This window comes from Pinus tabuliformis, chromosome X (assembly GCF_031772625.1).
Source record: "Pinus tabuliformis cultivar Carrire ecotype Pingquan chromosome X, CPIR1, whole genome shotgun sequence".
Taxonomy (NCBI): domain Eukaryota; kingdom Viridiplantae; phylum Streptophyta; class Pinopsida; order Pinales; family Pinaceae; genus Pinus; species Pinus tabuliformis.
Window position 1 is genome coordinate 974,212,740 of NC_142308.1, and position 22,055 is coordinate 974,234,794.

The 22,055-nt window shown below is 39.4% G+C and overlaps 1 protein-coding gene across 2 annotated transcripts in view; it reads right to left on the reverse strand.

Moving 5' to 3' along the window:
- Window positions 1-1,374: 1,374 nt before the first annotated feature.
- Window positions 1,375-22,055, reverse strand: part of LOC149142985 (uncharacterized) — a 39,905-nt gene continuing 19,224 nt past the window's right edge. The window contains exon 3 of one of the 2 annotated variants that reach the window (XM_089449944.1): window positions 1,375-2,241. In XM_089449944.1, coding sequence (XP_089306070.1) covers window positions 1,618-2,241 — 624 coding nt within the window. In that variant the 3' untranslated portion in view covers window positions 1,375-1,617. The remainder of the gene's footprint in view (window positions 2,242-22,055) is intronic. The other variant, XR_016264949.1, reaches the window with a different exon arrangement.

Sequence of the window (22,055 nt, forward strand, 5' to 3'; positions counted from 1 at the left end):
GTTACGAGTTTTGATTGCCGAACCTCAAAGGTTCACCAAAATTTGAACCTCAAGGTTAAAGTTCGACGAACCTTGTGACATAGCCAGCATCGCTTCCTCAAATAGGCATATATCTGAATACCAAGAGCAGATGCACTGAATGATGGGTAACAAGTACCTGATCACATGTCATGGTTCAAGTTACATTATGGCTGCAAACAGAAAAAGCAGTCCCTTGATCTTAGTCTCACTTCTGCTAGATAATTGATCTTTCCATTCATTTTGATCATGCTTAATCCCGCAAATATCCATCACTGTTTATGGATACAGACAATAGACTGTAAAGCCCATGTTTCCTCTTAAAGGGTTATAGAATTTTTAGATAAGAAAAACCTTGATCTTCTAGCAGCACCCTCGCATTTCACTATGTAGTAAAAGACCATACCCAAGTAACCTACAGTTAACATGCCCGGAACAGTTATCACATGGAAGTTAGAAGTATAAGTACGGATACTGAATTTTTTGTTTGAACATAGTTACCAAAAAGTTGAAAGGGAAGAGCACTCCGAAACTTTACATTGCTTCTAATTTTTCGTTCTTAATGTTCTTCCTATTCTGAATAGATAGTCTTCATGAATGGATACAATTTTCAACACAGTAACCCAGATAAAATATTAATGAGACTATAAGATAGTTTTGCTATCATTATTAAGTAGCTATCAGGTCCTGCAGATTCCTACATATTAAATCAACAAAACAACATAGGAAAAAGGAATTAGAATTCAATCCAAATAAGATGCAATTCAGCTAAGACATAATTTTCTTAATGCTAAAATGGAATAGATGGGCCAATATATTTGCAACTTGAGAAAAATAAAAGAGGGATAGAATATATCAAATAAAGGCGATTATTACATGGTAATAATAAAGCCATAAGCCTTAGCATTGGATTTCATATAAATGCATGATTTGTCAGTTTCTTTATACAACACAAAGCTAATTTTTTATCCAACAAATTACATCAAAAGCACACTATTTCGACATAGTTCCGGTAGAATTCCAATATTACATTCCAGCATCATGCTCCTGAATGTCACAATGGTGAACAGCTCATGTCCTTTTTTGAACGCTATTATGCACCTTGACCCGATGCGCAGAGAAGAAAGTAGGACAAGCCGAAGAGAGAAGCATGCATTTTGCTCTAAAATGAGAGAAGAATTGGATTTGTGGATGCTGGAGATTCATTCTTGAACTGTCAAACATGTATATATTTGTGTCCAGCTGTTTTCTGCTCGAATGTCTTCTTTTTGGGGTTAAGTTCTAAGTCATCTCCAATTTCTTCCATTACTTTTGCATCTGCATGCGCATGCCGAGTTGACGCCCTAACTGGAAATATATCTTTTCTATGTGGTTGTGCTGCAGACATATCTTTAACTCTTGTCCCCATAATTGCCAGTGCAGAAGCACTTGAAGTTAAATATTGTCTCCTAAACTGGAAACCCTTCTGTGAACTAGACTCTAAAAAGCAGCCACAGTCTAGTCTTCTACTTTCTTTTGTCCAATGTACACTCAGTTTTTCTACAGTCACCTGACCATTCATTAGTACAAGATATAGTCAGTGACCCAAGAGAGGAAGTATTAATGTCGAACGAAACAGTTGCAGTCCAAGTTCTCTCCTAACAATGGCTCACTTACCAAATCTGTCTGCCCAGTGGAGTGCTTCCACCGCTGCAGCCACATCTTTGGCCTACAATCCTTGCCTGCATTAGATTCATTTATTATAGCTGCAGTGTTGGCATTAGCTGCGTTGGTTGGTGCATGCTTTTTATGAGTACACCATGTTCTCTTTACACAACTTGATGTGTGTCCATCCGCTTCAGATATTTTCAACTTTACGTGGTCAACATAATCTAATTCAGCTTCTCTTTCACGAGATGACACCAGACACCTCTGTAAAGTTGATCCTGTTTCAGCAGATGGCCTCCTAGCCTTTAACTGGTGAAATTCATGACAGTCCAAAATTGTTTTACCTTGAGAGAAACCAGTGTTGTTTCTTGGAGATTCTGGCCTATTAGATTGAATCATGGCAGAGATCTTCTCATCCTTCATCAATTTTCCTTTGCCATTGCCATCTACTACACTTTCTATTTCTTGTGGATCTTTAGATGTAAACTTGAAGGCTCCTCGCTGAACCTTAGGATATACAGATGAAAAGACAGTTTGACGATCAGAGAAGCGAGAAAATGCTCCTGTGTATTTTTCCTGCCAAAGAATTCAGACAGATAAAGATGCCAATTATTGCATGAATGTCACTATCAAAATGGAATACAATGATACATTCTTTCTGCCAGCTTCAACCTTTAATGTAATAGAATTGAACACATCCAAAAAAAATACCATGGATAAATGATAATTAGATAGATAATTTGCATGAGAAAAAGAAGTGTTTGGGTCATTAGAGTTAGTGACACTCACCTCTCTGAAGATGCAGCTTAAGTAATGCTACAAATTTGTTAACTAAGAATTCTTGCAAACTCCATTGCCTATGAGACCCAAAACCTCATCAATTTTACTATAAAAGTCAAATTACTGCCCCTGAAAATGGCCCCCCAGCGAGGAAAATCACCAGTCCTATACAAATGAAAGTTTATGTAAAAAGTCCTCAGCTACTCAATAAGTCAATTTCAAAACCACAGAAAGAGAGATACTACTGCTGTTACATGAGGAGCTCTTCCTGGATTCAAATTCTTTCTTGTTCCCTTATCTTCTATTCCTGTTCAAAGTCTATCCCTAATTGTCATATCTCAAGATTAACCACCAGTACGTGTCAAGATGGTCTGATCCTAAGCCATAAAAGAGAATGCAAGTCTAATGAAACACCTGATGAGGCCATGAAAAAATTCCTTAAGACTACCTCAACTTGTAGATTCTTTCTGGAACCACTAGACATTTTTCCACCCTTTGACTTTTGTGAATCTGGACCCAGTTTCACAGTAACCAGAAAAAGCATAATAGACCAACAAAAATCACTTTTTTAACCAAAAATTATTAGTTTGGACTGAAATAGCATCATGGTATGAGAATGGGTATGGTAGACCCCTGTATCTAAACTCTAAAGTGAGGAGTTGGAACTTGGGACTGCTCCAAGAAAATTGAGTTTACCTCTTCAAAAACATCCAGGAATATTTATTCAGCTACCGACGCATCTATCAAAAGGACAGAACCTAGATATCTAAAAGGGTACCGAGCTGGCTTCTCAGCTTAAAGTGAGTTGTATGGTAACAGATCTCAATCTCAACTGTGCTAAATTAACTATGACCTACAGGTAATGGAACCAATATTTTTTCTACTCTTAGATTGCAAGTGACATACAGCTGGACTTAGACTGGTTCATAGGGGTCACGCCATACCCTTTAAAGGGGGTCTATCCTTCTATAATAAGCAGCAAGTGATCACATATATACTTCTCCATCACCTACACATAAAAAGGGGGAAACTTTTTGCAGGAAATATAAATAGCACACATCTCTGGAGCCAATTCTAGCTCTCTGTAGAACAGAGGAGCCATGAATGGTTCCTACTTCTAAGGAGTTGCAGGTGGTTTCTCGAAGGATAATTGGCCAAAACATGAAATATGTATATTTGGCAGCCTCACATCTTGCATTTTGGCTAATTAATTCCAGAAACCACCTACAACTCCTTAGGATAATAAGGATAAATTTATCAATGTTAGAATTTTGGGCATTAGACTCAATGAGCGCACACACCAGATTTGGTAACAACTTTCTATTAACCTTACACAGCTAATGAACTGAAATACGCTGATGTGTTTAACCAGAAACAAACTTAACACTGGAACTTATAAAACCATCAATCAGATCATGCACAGTAACACAAAAATTCATCCCCAAAAACAGAATTCTTATTAGTCCAACAAGAATCTAAGGCTCCCATACCAGGGAAAATGGCCCTTTTACAATGCTCAGTAAAATACCAAATCGCACTGGAAAACTTAGAAAAACCTTTGTTTTGACCCACAGAAAATTACTTAAGAAATAACAGCTGAAGGGGAACCTGCAACTTGGCCTCCTAGAGATTATGGCTGCCAGGAAACTCAAGTGCTGAACTGGAATTGTCCCCAAGAAAAACTCGGCCTCCTTGGAGTACTCTCGGTCCTCTCTCCCTGCTCACAGCCTGTCTGGCAATCATACAGCCTGTGCACCTGTCAAATCGACCCAAGGAAACAACTCAACCTCCAGAACAAATCGGCCCCTCAGCTCAGTCCTTCTCTTCCCACTTGGCTTCCCTTGAATTTCTCCGGAAATCTCCCCCAACAATTCCTCCTCAATCTTCTTCAATCAACTAGAGCCTCTTGGCCCGCCACAAGCCCTCTCGGCCTTCTCGGGTCTGAGGCCTACTTAGCCTTCTCCTCCACAAGATGCTCTCTTGCCAACCACTTTCCACAGGCCCACTCGTGCCTCCTCAAGCCCTCTCAGCCCTCTCAAGTCTAAGGCCTACTCGGTGTTTTCCTCCACAAGATGCTCTCTTGCTAACCTACCATAGGCCCTCTCAGCCCTCATAGGTCTAAGGCCTACTCAGCCTTCTCCTCCACGAGATGCTCTCATGTTGACCCCCTTCCACAAGCCCTCTCAGCCCTCGACAACTCTGAGGCCTACTCGACCTTCTCTTCCACAAGATGCTCTCTAGCCAACCACAAGAATAAATCACTTTTCCAAAGGGTGTTGAGTTATCAGAATACCATGGGTCTTGTTGTCGCTCAGATTGTACAAACATTGTGCGACAATAACTCAGGTCGGGGGTTGTCACTTCGATTCCCAACCTCTCTGTTCTAGTTGTCTCTCAGCAGCAAGCCATCGGGGGTAGTCACTATGGATTATGAAAATGCAAGACTTGTTGGAAACCAACAAGTCCAGGAGACGCGATTGAATGGCCTAGCCACTTGGTTGACTTTAGCAAGTTAATAGATTAGATTGAATTATTTATGAGACCAATGCCTTATGGAGTCAACTACTTGCTTTAGATCGATTAAATACCAGGTGATCAAATGAACAACCGTTGCTTAGATGCTTTGCTATCCTTAATGAAGTGCAAGTCTTACAATCTAGGTGTGATGCAAGAAATCTTGGTTAATTTTAATTATATGCCTAGCTAAGTGTATCCCTTAATCCTTATCTATTTTGAGGCTAGTCTCAAAAGTAGGTTGTAGAGAGAAGTCAAGGTGAAGCAAGCAAAGGCTTGGTTAACGATACCTCCCCTTGAAATCTAACATACCCAATGCCTCTAGCACTGCAGAGACTGTGGCTCTGACGACTACAAGGTCACCGTTTTAACCACTAGAGAGGGTCTAGCGTTCGCAAGCTAAGAGATGAAGGGTGTTCCTATCTTTCTATCAACCAAGCTTATGCTTGGAGGTGAGTTAATTAATGCAAGTCTAGGCCTAGAATGCAAATGCAAATTAATTTGAGTGATCTTGAGTTAAGATTGTTTATGATCTTAAGTACTTAGTTACGATTTATCTTATGACAAAGAGTACTCAACAATGAATGAAAGACAATCTTAAACACAAGATGGAGTGCCCAATTACAATAGTGCTCAAAATATGTATTAAATGTGGCTCTGACGACTACAAGGTCACCGTTTTAAGTTTTAACCACTAGAGAGGGTCTAGCGTTCACAAGCTAAGAGGCGAAGGGTGTTCCTATCTTTCTATCAACCAAGCTTATGCTTGGAGGTGAGTTAATTAATGTAAGTTTAGACCTAGAATGCAAATGCAAATTAATTTGAGTGATCTTGAGTTAAGATTGTTTATGATCTTAAGTATTTAGTTACGATTTATCTTATGACAAAGAGTACTCAACAATGACTGAAAGACAATCTTAAACACAAGACGGAGTGCCCAACTACAATAGTGCTCAAAAGATGTATTAAATATAACCAAGAGATAGTTGCTCAAGCAATGAATGAAAGCAAGATAAATGCTCTAGATACCAAATGAAATTATCATCCACAATAGATATTTACTTTAACCATGAACCATAAATGACAACAAAAGAAATTAGAGTACTTATCCACGATAACACTTAGAACAATTAATCAAGGTTATCTAGAGACAATGTAATAATGAAGTGGGGACAATAAGAGATTGCTTAAAGGATTAGTAATTTATATGGTAATGCTCTCTAAACACAATAAGCACTTCTTCAACTTATGACAAATGTTATCACAATACCAAATTAGTGTAGAACAATTAGATCTCCAACGCTATTGTGAAAGAACAAGAGATATCAATATGCCTAAGGTCAATGATCAATTAAACAACATTAACCATTTAAGATGCTATTAGATCTTAGGATTAGGCAAGTGCTAATAGGAGTGAGTTACTTAGTGCAAGAATTATGAACTTTAGGATTATGACACTCACAATAAACCAAATGTGTTAAATCTCTTATTAGCAATGTAACAACTTAACCAATGAACAAATAACTTCTAAAATCCAAAGTTACCAATGCTAACAATCCACAATAGAGCCTTAAGCATGATTGGAAGCCTTTATGTAACTTATAACATCAAATGAGCAATAGTAAACTTTTATGACAGCAATAAGTTAATTTCAATTAGAACACTTGTGATGCAAAAGATGAAATGCATATGACTGCAAAAAAAAATGTAAATGACATAACCCAAATGCTAAACTACTTTGCCAACACAAGATTCTCAATGAATTAGGCTCTTTTAGATGCCAATGCCAATGTTATGATCAGACCTTAATGTGCCTATGACAGTCATCAAAAATTTATGAAATTTGTCAAACAGTGAATACCAAATTGATGCAAGTGACTTGTGAATATGTTAGATGATTTAGGTATTAAATTAATGTCATTTAGATTAAAATTTTAGCACTGTTATGCAAATGATCAATGCCACTAGCAAAACAATGAGGGAATGAGGGTTTGAAGAAGCAAACCAATTGGCCTTTAGGCCTAGAAGATGACTAGAAGATTTGCCCAAAACTTCTCTAATGGAGTGACCACCTGCAACCACCAATGTTAGCTCAAAATCTCATGAATCTTGCTGCAACCACAATATGGGCAAAAAATCAATGATAACCCAAATCAAAGATGAGAAGAGGCAAAGAGGGGCCAAATAGGGCAATGCTAGGCCTAGAAGGCTAGCGTTAGGGCTAGAGACGGGGCAGAAAGGCCTATTAGTCCTGTGCATGGTTACTTGGGAGCGGGAGCAAAAGCGGGAGTGGGAAGCGACATTTTCAAAAGCTCCTGGTTCGGGAGCGAATCGGGAGCAAATTTATATATAATATATATTTTTATATATTTTGATGCCTATATGTCAACAAAAGTAGAATGATGAATTAGATATAAAAAACACAAAAACATGGATTGAACCATATAACATCAATCATCTAGAAATTATGATCTTCATCAACCACATCCACAAGTTAGTAACATACAACATATCGAGTCTCATGATTCATCAATCTTAAAGTTTCAAGCTTTCAAAATTCAATATATAACATTTATCATCATTGATCACTAAAGTTGTAACTTGTACTTGTAACCATTACCATTACCAAGTAACCAAACGATAACAAAGAATATCTAACATGAAATGAAATGTTTCAACTTTCACGAAGCATCATATTCATAATTCATTACCAACGAGTTATAAATGCCAACTTCAAACTTCAAACTTATATTATCACATATTGTTTACAAAAAATACCATAATAAATATGAAAGAGCCAATAGTTAAAAAAAGTACTAGAAACTAGAAAATACAAGTAAATCTATTATCTACTGCTTGACCCTCTTGCCATGAGAAATTTCTAATTTTTTGTCTCGTGCTTTATTGGGAGTCTCCTCCTACATAATCGAACGGCCTTGGTGCTCTTGAATAAATACAAGTTCCATACCCTAGAACCCTAGGTGCTCTTGATTATTGGGAGTCTCCCCTGTTGAAGAATCTAGGGCAGTCATGTTTAATAAGATTCTTCTTGCCATGATAACTATTTGTGAGGTACCTTTAATTTTTGTTATTAGCACATTCTTCACTTGTTAATATTAGAGTGTGTCTTCTTAGTTCATCAAATAGTTACCAAAACAAAAGAGATAAAAACACAAGATGTTGGCTTTCTACCAGGGCCAAAACCTCTCACTCTTTGAGAGGAAAACCCGCACAAAATTCTTCTTATGGAGATTCCAACTGACAAATACCAAGACCATGACCCTTGACCTATTAGGCCACTCCAAGACCAAGACACCAATCCTCTTCTTTGTCACTGTTGAGATCATCATCATCATTGTTGCTTCATCGAGGTTATCATTATTGCACCACAGAGGTCATTACAGTTGCTCCATTCCAGCACCTTCATTGAGATCATTGCTGCTCTTCTGTTGAGATCATTGTTGCTCCTCCATTGAGACTTTCACCATAACATCGAGACCTTTATACTAAGATATATATATATATATATATACCGAGATCTTCATCATGCTCATGACTGTGTCTTTATGATTACTTCTATGCCCAAATTATAACTGCACCTTAAATGTATGTCGAGACATAAAGTGATACTTTAAGATCCTCCTCTTCACAAGAATACCAGGACTGTAAGGTTGCTTCTTAGTATGTCAAGACAGTGTTCATTAGGACTGTGAGGAGGCTGAGACATCACCTCTGTGATACCCATCCGAAAAACACAAAACCATTACACCATTGTAGTCATCTGAAATATTGTATTTATCTGAAATACTGAACCACCGAAGTTTCAGAGAATCCGAGTTGTTGAGCCTGTAATTACTCACTGTAATCACCTACGAAGTTGCAGAGGTATCCAAGTTTGCTGCACTTCTGTAATGCAAATTTCAAACCCTGTACACATCTGAGAATTGCAGGGAATCCGAGTTCCTGTAACTTCTCTTTTGCGCAGACCCTAGCTGGGTATTTATATCCTCCATAAATGAGTCAAGTGTCATGTTTAACGGGTGTGTCTCCATAGGTGAGCCCGACATGACTTCTTTTGCTATTATTTTGATGTCGACTTCTTCAAGAGGGATTGTGCTTGTCTTTGGAGGGCTTCTAGACTTTTCTATAGACTTGTATACTTTAAACATAGGCTCAAGAAGAGCTTCTTCATACATGACATTAACTCTTTGACTTATTAATAAATCCTAAGGCTCTCAATAGGAGCCACTATCAAATAAACCTCTTGCTCATGAAATCCATGCAGCAAGGCATACAAAAATATTTTTATTTCTTTCATTTCATCATTTACAAAGATCATGTCATTATGAAGACCGAACCTAGTTATAAACACTCCCTCTTAACTAGGGAGGTATTCATAATGGTACTTGGTCATTCTCAATCTAAAGAATTTCTCATAAGAAGAATCGAATCGGTAACCAATCTGTATAGCATCATAGTAACCAACATTGTTTCCACAGCAAGGCCTTGACTAACAATTCTATCTCTCATTGTATCAGAGCACAATGTTGGCGAGACCAATGACTATAGACACCTTCATCATTGTCTCTCAAGGTACATAGCCACCCGGGTGTTCATTGAGTATGACCTTCTAGGGCTATTCTTATCTTGGGTTCCCAGCCCTCAAAGAATATCGGTCCTCTTGCCTACTCTTGTCTTGGATGCCCTACACATCCTCAAAGAGCATCGAATGCCAGATGATTACCCAATCCTCCATTCTTTCTTCCCAAGTGAAGACAAGAATGTTGTGTCTATCTCTCCCTCTCAACTAGGGAAGATATGCCCATCCCTGTAAAGGAATGTACCCAAGCTCCCTCTCAATTAGGGACTTGTCAAAGCTCCCTTTTAACTAGGGACTCTCCTTTTCAATGTTACTTGGGAGCGGGAGCGAAAGCGGGGAGCGGGAGCGAAAACGGGAGCGGGAGCGACATTTTCAAAAGCTCTCGGTTTGGGAGCGAATCCCGGAGCGTTTTATATATATATATATTTTATATTTTGATACATATATGTCAACAAAAACATGTAGAATAATGAATTAGATATAAAAAACATAAACAAAAAAAAAACAAAAATAGATTGAACCATACAACAACAATCATCTAGAAGTTATAATCTTCATCAACCACGTCCACAAGTTAGTTACATAGTAACATACAACATATTGAGTCTCATGATTCATCAATCATAAAGTTTCAAGCTTTCAAAATTCAATATGTAACATTTATCATCATTGATCACCAAAGTCGTACTTGTAAACTAAGTGTAACCATTACAACAAATAATATCTAACATGAAATGAAATGTTATAAAATGAAATGAAATGAAACAACTTTCAACTTTCATGAAGCATCATATTCATAATTCATTACTAATGAGTTATAATTGCCAACTTCAAACTTAAATTGTCATATATTGTTTAAAAAAATATCATAATAAATATGAAAGAGTCAATAGTTATAAAAGTTACTAGAAACTAGAAAAGAGAAGTAAATCTATTATCTATTTCTTATGCTTGGGCCTCTTGCCACCACGAGAAATGTCTAATTTTTTAGTCTTGTTGGAAAATCAGGGTCTTTGTCATTAATATCACCCTCTAAGCATTAATATGCAGAGGTATCTTTGTCATTACCTCTGTATCTGTATAGGGATCTTTGTCATTAATATCACCCTCTAAGCATTAACATAAGATAGAACAAGCATAGCATGTCAAGTCAAGATTTTGTTTGAGTGATGCGTACATTTTTAGGAGGGTCATGATAGAGGAGTTCGACAACCAATGTCAGTAACATCAAGGTACATAGAGGGGTTGGTGCTCTTGATTAAATACAAGTTCCATACCCTAATACATGACAATATTCAATTGAAACATTGCAATCCCCCAATCCTGAAATCTTGAAAAACTGATAAGTCTGCTGGATTTTGAATGAAATCTAAAATTCTACTTTCTCCATATGAAATCCAATGAGGCCAAAACCACTCTCAAACATCCCGAGTCATTTCATGGTAATGTTAAAAATTTAAGTAAAAGGATGAAAATGAATATTAAGGAGAATGTCACTTTTACTTTAAGAATTTAACATTACCATGAATAGCATATCAATACTAAGGCCTAGACTTGATCATTAAGCTGCCCCACTCAAAAATTATTTTGTTTCTTTCAAAAAAAATTGCATTTCAAACATTACTACAAAAAAAAAAAAGCAAAAAAGGCAAAACGCTTCCAAAATCGCTCCCGAAAAGGCAAGGAGCGAATTTTTTTTAGGGAGCGCGCTCCCGAAATCGCTCCCATTTCAAGAGCGATTTCGGGAGCACGCTCCCGACCCGCTCCCGCCCGGAGCGCAGATTGGGAGCGGGAGTGGGGGGGGAGCGCTCCCCCGCAACTCTGCTCCTTTTCATCAGCAACTTCTTCTTTCTGGGTCCTTCAACTGCTTGATCAATTTCTTTCCTTAATGTCATGAAATTCAGTGGTGCTTCTTCCTTGTAGAACATTAGCCATCCATCGCTTTCCTTCTTGGTTCGTCATGTCATTCCTTTTTTCATGGAAAGTGGCCTTCTTGATACATATCTGGAACCTTCATCATATGGCTACTTCTTCCTCATGATGTTTCTTTTAGGACTTTCCATCCACCACATGAATGCTACTTGTACTTGTACTTACCACTCTTGTGTCAGTATCCCTGCATGAACTCATCTAGATATTATTCAAGAAATCAAAACATAACATTAAATCAAATAATACCTTACAAGATGGCTCTTCATCATGACATCTTCCTGTGGGTATCAGCATCCTGCATACATGTTGACACATATCCCAAAGATATCCATAGTCAAGGGTCTCCATATTTTTCAGACTTTTATCAGAGTCTACATATCTTTCCGAGAGATTTCTTAGTCAAATCTTCTTAATCCTTTGGATGTTCATTACCTTCATCATGGTTGCATATTTCACGATCTCTTCCTTCCTCACACATTCCATTCCCAGAAGCTTTCAATCAAAGTTCCTTAATTGTAGTCAACCACCTCATACTTCATATGAGGACATATTATGTTGATTTCATCTAGTGTGATTTATGCCTTCATCCTTTCAGAGGAGGAGATCCTTTTTCTCTTGATCATGCTTCTCAAGATAGAAGTAATGATCCATGTTACATGCAACCATATGACATGACATTATAATATTAAATACAAGCATACATACCTCATTTTAACTTTAGGTCATCTAGGCTTCTTCCAGCAGCTTCCTTGATTGAAAAGATCTTCAATCCCTTGATCTGCTTCATTTCTCATGTCATCATACCATCATCTCATGAATTCCATAAGTTGGATTTCCTGATGAAACACTTGCTTCCTCTCTAGATCAGTGAACCCTCCGATGAGGATTCCTTCAGAGAATCTTGAGGATCTTGCATATCCCCATCTGGCAAATGTTTCCTTTTTTACTTGATGTATGATGAGTCTTGTCCCGGATGACTTCTTCCTTTCCTGCAATGTCTAATGAGGTTCCCAAGAGCTATATCCTTCATGTTTGACTGCCATGGATTTTGTCCTTCATGATTCCCATGGTGATGTCACGAGCTCTTGTTTCTAATGCTTCCATGATGCCACAATGCATCTTATTATCATGGTCATATCTATAACAAAAGATTTAGGAACTTATGATAGGACCCTTTTGTGAGGGATACCATCTCAATCATAGTAGAGGTCTGTTACTCCCTCTTTCCTTGGCCCTTTTCTTCAACTTCCTCCATCTTTCCGATGATATGAGCTTCTTTCCATAATCTTTCCATAGCATTGAATCTTAGCTATACTATTTTGTCTTGTTTGAGGACCAAACTTCCCTTTCCTTTCTGCACATGTTTGAGTCCTTTAACCTTCAACACTTTTGCCCTCAACTTGTCTTTTTCTATCTAACATAGAGACCACAAGTTGTTGAATGAGGTAACTTTCTTGTCATTTGTTACCTTGCTTATCAGTTAGTGCATTTCAGAACAATGATAATTATCTTCTTATCATCTCTCCCAGATCTCCCAATTGAGATCTTATGAAGATATTCCTTCATTCTTTGATACCTTCAATCAGGTCTAAGTGATATGACCTTCTTCACTTCATTTCAGAGAGTATATCTTCTAGCATTTCATATATCTCTTTTATGTCTCCTTTCTTGCTACATAGGGATGAGAGGACCTTAAGAGTTCCCTCCCATGAATTCAAAGGAGACCTTTTTCCTTGATATGTTCACTGACTTCTCTTATCTATGAGGATTATGACAATCCTCCTTATTCCATGCAAGGACCTTTGATGACCCATCCAACCTATAGATCTCCTTGCAATCATGAAGTCATTTTACCAAATTGATTAATGAAAATACTTACTTGACATGTGAAGATAAAATCTTCACCTTGATCATGTTGAAGATGCATTGATGCTTCCTCCAGGTGATCTTCGAGTTGATGTGATTTTATTGTAGATCCTTGCTTGAGTTGAAGAACTGAAATCCTTTTTCAAAGATCTCCTTTGAGACACTCTTGCACAGAATTGTAGGCCTGTAATCATCATCTGAAGATTTCAGAAGGGAGTTTGAATTTGAGCCTGAGGTAAGCTATCTGAGAACTTTAGTTAATAATCCAAATTAGTCTTACTATAGGACTTAATTGTCTTGTTGTAGATTGTCTCCTTCAATCATTGATGTAGGTTTTGAAACACAAATCCATTCAAATTGCTTTGATGTTGACCCTTGAAGGTCTATTTTTGTTGCCCTTCCTTTGACTTTAGCACCTTAGCTCCGATACCATGTTGAAGAATCTAGGGCAGTTAAGGTTAATAAGATTCCTCTCACCATCATAACTATTTGTGAGGTACTTTTAATATTTCTTATTAGCACATTCTTCACTTGTTAATATTAGAGTGTCTTCTTAGTTCATCAAATAGTTACCAAACAAAAGAGACAAGAACACAAGATGTTGGCTTTCTGCCAGGGCCAAAACCTCTCACTCTTTGAGAGGAAAACCCGCACAAAATTCTTCTTATAGAGATTCCAATTAACAAATACCAAGACCATGACCCTTGACCTATTAGGCCACTCCAAGACCAAGACACCAATCCTCTTCTTTGTTACTGCTAAGATCATCATCATCACTGCTGCTTCATCAAGGTTATCATTATTGCACCACAAAAGTCATTATAGTTGCTCCATTCCAACACCTTCATTGAGATCATTATTGCTCCTCCATTGATACTTTCACCATAACACCGAGACCTTTATACTAAGATATGTATATATATACCGAGATCTTCATCATGCTCATGATTGTGTCTTTATGATTACTTCTATGCCCAAATTATAATTGCACCTTAAATGTATGCCGAGCCAGAGAGTGATACTTTAAGATCCTCCTCTTCACAAGAATACCGAGACTGTGAAGTTGCTTCTTAGTATGTCGAGACAGTGTTCATTAGGACTATGAGGAGGCTGAGACATCACCTCTGTGATACCCATCCGAAAAACACAGAACCACTGTACCACTGTACTCATCTGAAATACTGTACTTATCCGAAATACTGAACCACCGAAACTTCAGAGAATGAGTTGTTGATACTGTAATTACTCACTATAATCACCTACGAAGTTGCAGAGGTATCTGAGTTTTTTGCACTCCTGTAATGTGGATTTCAGACCCTGTACATATCCGAGAATTGTAGGGAATCTGAGTTCCTGTACCTTCTCTTTTGCGCAGACCCTAGACGGGTATTTATAGTGGTTTGTCCTCCATAAATGAGCCGACGTGTCATGCTGAACAGGTGTGTCTCCATAGGTAAGCCGACATGACTTCTTTTGCTATTATTTTGAGGCCAACTTCTTCAAGAGGGATTGTGCTCGTCTTTGGAGGGCTTCTAGACTTTTCTATAGACTTGCATACTTTAAACATAAGCTCAAGAAGAGCTTCTTCATACATGACATTGACTCTTTGACTTATTAATAAATCCTAAGGCTCTCAATGGGAGCCACTATCAAATAAACCTCTTGCTCATGAAACCCATGCAGCAAGGCCTACAAAAATAATTTTATTTCTTTCATTTCATCATTTACAAATATCATGTCATTATGAAGACCGAACCTAATTACACTTTCTTCAACATCCCCCGCATAGAGGGCTTGGTGCTCTTGATTAAATACAAGTTTCGTACCCTAGTACATGACAAAATCCAATGGAAACAATGCAATCCCCCCAATCCTGAAATCCTGAAAAGAAAAAAAGGATAAATCTGCTGGATTTTGAGTGAGATCTAAAATTCTACCTTTTCCATATGAAATCCCATAGGTCGAAACCACTCTCAAACATCCTGAGTCATTTGATGGTAATGTTAAAAATTTAAGTAAAAGGATGAAAATGAAAGATAAAAGAGAATGTCACGTTTACTTCAAGAATTTAACATTACCATGAACTCCATATCAACACTAGGGCCATAGGCTTGAACATTAGGTTGCCTCACTCAAAAAATTTTATTTCCAATCTTCAATAGCTCCCTCCATCACTCCTGAAAAGCCAGGGAGCGAAAAAAATTAGGGAGCGCACTCCCTAAAAAAATTTCACTCCCAATGCGGTCCGAGAGCGAGTTCAAGGGGGAGGGGCTTGTGGCTAGGGCTCAAGGCCTAGATGGGCTGTTAAAATTGGCAACTAGGGCCAAACTCCATGTGGGTCATCTTATTTATGGAAACTGATATTTTTCTTGGATCCCTCTCATCGAGAGGTGTAGGATTGATCTAAAGATCATTCGATTCCGATAAGTATTCATGGAGTTATGAAATTATTTGTGTTATAAGACAATTCGTCAAGGTCGACCAGCAACCAAATAACCCACACATGTGCTCAACATTTTAGTATAAAAGGAGATGACTTGAGAGTCATTTCACACACACTTCTCTCTTGATTTCTCTCCACTTGTCTTGGGTTTTAGTGTGAGAGAAATCTAGGAGGAAGTAGCCCTAAACACAAGAGGAAAGGAGGCTAATCTATCTGCCCTAGCCGCAGTCCTAGCCCTAGCTTCTACGCATAACCTAGCCGCAGTCATGAAGAGATGCCCTAATTCTCCACGCTGTCCCAAGGGTAACCTAGACGCAGTAAGGAAGGAGTCCTACGCATGACCTAGGTGTTGTCCTAAAGAGGTCATGGACAGCGTGAGAATTTAGGGACTGTTTGGAGGGTTTTTCAGGGGTCCGAAGTGCAGGAAGTAGGGTCGAAGGACTGCTCTTGGAGGCTGAAGCAGAGAAGGGAATTATGGGTTGTTTGAGAGCCAAGTGGAGGGGAGGCAAACCCTAAACAGGCAACCGCAAACTTGTGATGCCTTGTTGTAGCTAGCCACAAGCATATAAGGCAGGTCGAGGTTGTTAAAGAGGGCTAGACTGCCCAAAACCACAGCAAGAAGGGTCAGCCTCCTAACAAAGGGCAACCACACTCCTTAACAGTAGATCTGGGCAGAATTGAAGGCTGGATATGGGACTGTAATGATGCCCTAACCAGGCCTACGTGGCAGCATAGGAGTGGACCTCGAACAGTGAGTTGAAGCATGCATTTTAGGTGCTTGGTGTGTGTGCAGCAAAGGTCTGTGGTAGGCCACTCCAAAATAGGCCAGGTGGAAGTGTTAGGGGCTGCCATATGCTCACAGCAGCATGAGGAGGCAGCCATCTACCTTGACTAGTCATTAAGGTAGTTTAAGATATGTTGGGTTGTTGTAGCAATGGGACAGCAGCAAACATGGTGTTGCAAACACAAATGGGACAGCAAGCAATCATAGGAGCAGCAGTCACTTACAGTGGGACAGCTAGGCAATGGTGCTTGTTGGAACAAGGTAAATAGGACAGCTAGGTAATGGTGCTTGGTGCCGCAAGCAATCATAGGAACAACAATGCTAGTAGTGTGACAGCATGGTGCAGCAATACCACATGGGACAGCAGTGGCAAGCATGGTGCAGCAATGGCACATGGGACAGCAAGTACATGGTGCAGCAAGGTGCAACAATAGTACTTGGGACAGCAATGATACTTGGTGCAGCAAGTACATGGTACAGTCATGATTGGTGAAGCATGATGAGAATCATGAGATGCAGCGTAGTGATGATGGGTGCAGCACGGTGAGGTGCAGCATGATGATGATGAGCAGCACAATGATAGGTGCAGCAAGGCGATGGAGTCACCTTGGAGAATCAGTGGAAGCAGCTTGTCTTCAACTGAGTTCAGCTACCTCATGTATCATCCTCTTAGAGATGATCTATGATTTTATTAAATAAGTCAACGTGTTGACTTCTGTTGTATATGTACTCCCTCCCTCTCTCTCTCTCTCTGTTGAACTATTGAAGAACATATAACAAGAATTGATCAAGGGTTTCCCCACATTTGGGTTTGTCCCTGGCTAGCGCCACATCTTGTGTCCTCTTGTCTTGGATTGTCTTCTGCGATCTATGTTTATGTTCTATCTGCAATTTACTTTAACGCTAATGTGATTGCTAATTAGGAAAAGATATTGAGCTAACTGTGAAAATTGAAATAAATTGCTCTAATCATAGAACATACCTAAAATTAACATGGGCCCACAGCAAGGGTGGAAGAAGCACTAGGGCTTTGACGTCAAGGCCCAAGAAGGGTTGCGACTTAAGGAAATGAGGCACTAGGGCCTACGGCAAGGGGAAAGGAGGCAACGGAGGGAAGAAGAGGGCTCACGAAAGGGGGAGGGGGCTAAAGGGAGGCCCTTAAGGCCTGTTGTTTGTTACCCACCATTTTGTGGGTGATATCCCTAAGAGAAAAAAAAAATTCTCGAAGATGGTCCTCAGCCGGCAGCCCCTTGCAGCCACCAACTAGTTCATTGTGCCATTTCTCCACCACCTAAGCCAGCCATGTGGTCCCTCGCCCATCTTCCATGATCATATGTTTGAAGGTGGGCCTCCCGAACCTAAAGGTATGCCTTGTCATTTGGTAATTGAGTATTTTTGTTTCCTTATCATGGACACTTATGGGCATGGATTAATGGGGGGATTCGGCAGAAAGAAAGGGTTAGGTATATGCCTTGTCCCCTAAACCCCTTTTGGATATTAACCTTGCATTCTAGTCTCATGGGATCTCTTTTACTGACCATTTGGCTTTAGGGATGGTATTTCATGGGAAACCCCAATTTTGGTTGCGTGGTCACGTGCCCTTATCTACTTATATTATCCCCTTTCCACTCATTATTACTCCATTCATCATCTCTCCCACCTGGGTCCACATTCCTCCACTGGGTCCACATAGGGTTAGCTCACCCCTTTCCCTTGCCCACACCTTGGGTCATGGCCTGGAATGATGCCTGAAGTTTGATGCAGTTAAAAAGAAAGATAAAAGCATATTTGGCCACATTCAACAAGAAACTATACCACAAAATGCAAAAGATGGTGGGGACAAACACATTTAGCACATGGGAAAAAGCCAATACATGAGCTTTACCCCATCATCATGGCCATCGTCCTGGTTCCTACAGGTTCTATAAACCTCCTTCATCATATAGAAACCCATGATTGTCCCATCCCCTGATGGGCAATGAACCACCCTACCTTAAAAAGAGGTATTCATTGTTATATCTTATACATCATGCTCTTACCCCTTGAGTCCCGAGCAGTTAATCAAAGAAAATCATAAAAAAGCAAAAGGCATATAAAAAAGGGTGGAAAAATTAAAGTCGGGGCACCTCATGTACCACGATTGCTCCCTCCTATACATTATACACCCAAGTGTGGGCTTCCCTCTTATTAGCTACCGTTGTACCCCATCATGTGACCCAGGACTACCCCTTCTCATCCCTTACTTCGTTAACCTATTTGTCACATTCCACCACGTTTTGAAGGATTTACCTTGAACATAGTATCCCCTTTAGAAGTAGAAACCACCTAATAAGATTCTTGGTTAACCCCATTTGGAGTTTAGGAGACATTGGCACATCCTGAAGCCCATTATGGAAGGGCAAGCCATTATGAAGTCCCCACCTATGGTCCATGATTGGTAAGCTCATTTACTCGATTTCTCTAATGACTTGTTGTACTAGAAGGCTAAGGGACACATTGAATGTTATGCAAGATTGCAGATGGTCTCCATCTTGGGTTTGGTCTCCCTATAAGGGGTCCTAATCCTCTAGAGGGATACATTGGCACATGTAGGGTGTGTGTTGAGAGCCATGGGTCTCCACAGCAGTAGACAACACTCCATGGATCCCCAAGGATGGTCAGAGATGCTCGAGATACTCCCCTTGGACGAGGAAGATGCACTTGGTTCATTTCTGCCCAGTAGGCCCCATAGATGTATCATGCACTTGGCCGCTGACCCAGGACTTGTAGGACGATGTGGCATCCCTTGCAGATGATCTACAAGCATCTTCGACTCATTTGGATACCCATGAGGTTATTGTTGTGCCCCCACACCCATTGGGAGCACCACATGTTTATTGTTTGGAGAACAAGGGACCAACCCCTTGTCCATCACTTTTGAGGGTCCTACTCCATTATGGCACCCATGGATATATCATTAGGCCTCTTAGAGAACCCTACGACATGCATAGATTATTATTTGACCTCTTGAGAGGCTTATTCTTTCATTTATGAGCTAGTTTGGTGACTTGTCACCAAAAGTTAGATTATTAGAACATTATTTTATTTTTGGGGCTTATGTAGGCCAAGGAGGCTAATTCAAAATCCTCATTAGTGTATATATACAAGTGAGATGAGTTCAATATCTCATTATCACTTTGGATTGGATCTTTTCTCTCTCTTGAGAATTTCGCACTTTTTCTTAGAAGATGAATTGGAGCTTTATGGATGAACTTTGATGTGTGGATTTGGTCTATCCTATCTTGGAGCTTCTCACTTGTCAAATTGTGGATGGTTGGATATATTTTATTACATGTATGTACATGCTTTTAATGTTATTCTTGTTTTACTTTGTCATATACATTGGACTGGGATTTTCGCTATTTTTAGGGCTAATTGTTGCATGCATTTACTTCTTAAATTGTGCAATTTTGCCTCATTATAGCATCTCTCAATGTATGGGCCATGTAATGTAAATGAAATCTCATAGGGATAATTCTATCAATGAATTTATCTTGACAAGCCATCACCTTTTGCACATCAAAGTATAAAAGCTGCAAGATTGCGTCTCTTTCACCTAAAAGGCTAGCGAAGTAGTCTTCAGGCCTCCTTGACCAAGAACCAAAGGTCCTCACTCATAATCATCATAAACTCCATTCTCCCAAGATTAAGGCAATGATCTACCAAAAGGTGGTCACCTTAAACCAATTTCTTTCACCTTTTCCTAGGTCTAGCCAAACTTGGGTCACCTAGGGCATCATTTTCCCAACAAACTAGCCCTCCAAAAAGTTTGATCTCCTAGCCCCTCCTATGCTAGTGTTTCCTCAAGACCTCCTCCAAATTTGAGGCCATTCCAACAATGGAGTTCTGAGAAAAGCCAAGCACTAGCTCTGAGATCAAATTTTGCTCTAGTATCCCCAAGGCTAGTACCTTATGGGATCAGTTCAACACCTTTAAGTGAAAATTCTTTCTTTGATCCTTTCCCCCACCTTGTCTAAGGTAAGAACATCATTGGTTTCCATACTCTTTCCTCCTACCCTAGATTGGGTCCACTTGGTCCCGTGTGGTCCCGTTCCTTTGAAAAGAAAATTCTTCAAGAACCATCCGCGATACTAATTTCAATAAGTATTTTGGGGATTGGGAAACTCTTTCACGAATCATATCCCCTAAACGTAACCCTCGAATCCTCTCATTCCTCTCCTAAAAGACATTGTACCTTGCTTAGAAAGCAAACAAGCTCTATTCTTCAACCTCTTCTGGAAAGGCATTATTTGGGTCACTCCATATCCACTTATTGATTTATCCTTCATTGGTGACTCCATAATATACCGGGTCTCCTTCCATCGATGAAAGTCTGTAAATAGAAGGGAGCCTTAGCTAAGGTGACAGTGGGCTAAGTCTCCATTTGTTGCCCTTGGTCTAGCATTTTCCCTTTAGGGATCCCCTTTATGTCCCCTGCTAGTTTGAGCGGTAACACGACCAAGGCTAAAATCCCTAAAAAAGGAAACCGCAAGCCTTTCTCGTCCTGCGACTAAGGGAAGAAGCCCATTAGAGGTTATGGCCAAGCCCTAATGGCTGCCGCTAGGAGGCTAAGGCCTCTAGAGGGATAGACGGCTCCCTAAAAGGAAAGTTGAGGCCTGTAAGAGAGCCTAGAAGGGGCTGGCTAGGGCTAAAGAAGAGGAGGCAAGGGTTGGACGACTCACAAAAATTTTGATAAAATTTTCTCCACAAATTTGTTGCGAAAATGTTGAATGCTTAGCCTACAAAATCAAATTTGAGACTAGATATTACCCTCAAGGGCCTAGATCTAGCTCAAAACCCCAACAAAAATTCTCATGATCACCTTGAAGCTTATCTGCACAAATGAAAATAAAATTTCCCTAAAACCCCAAACCCCAATTGTTGCAAAACATAATTTTTTGAATAATGACAATGGACCAATGTATTTTCGAAAGTTAGAGTATTGACCACAGCCTTTAGCGAAGTACAAAAATCATATAAGAATTCCCAGAGCCCAAACAAGGTCAACTCTTCTCCAAAAGTTGTGAACTTGGAGCCCAAGGGTCGGTGTACCTGCAAATCTCTATATATTTCCTCAAGCGGACTTGTTAAATCATATGGTGAATCAGATTACCTAAGATAAAACCAGATTTTACCAATAGAATTCTCTTATCACTGACAAATGAAATAACAAGCTTATAAAAAATTTGGCACAATATAGGAAAGCACATAACCAGCACGTACCACAAATCAATGGACAAAGAACACCATGAACTGAACCCCAAAGTATTTTTATTATGACATCAAACGTTCCCAACAGAGCAATAACTCAATACCAGCATTACAAATTTACATCAAAATCATTTTGATTTGAGAAGCAAATGGCCTTTAATTTATAGAGAAATCCTCCAAGTGAAAAATAACAGCTAGTTGGTTTGATCCCCGTCAAAATA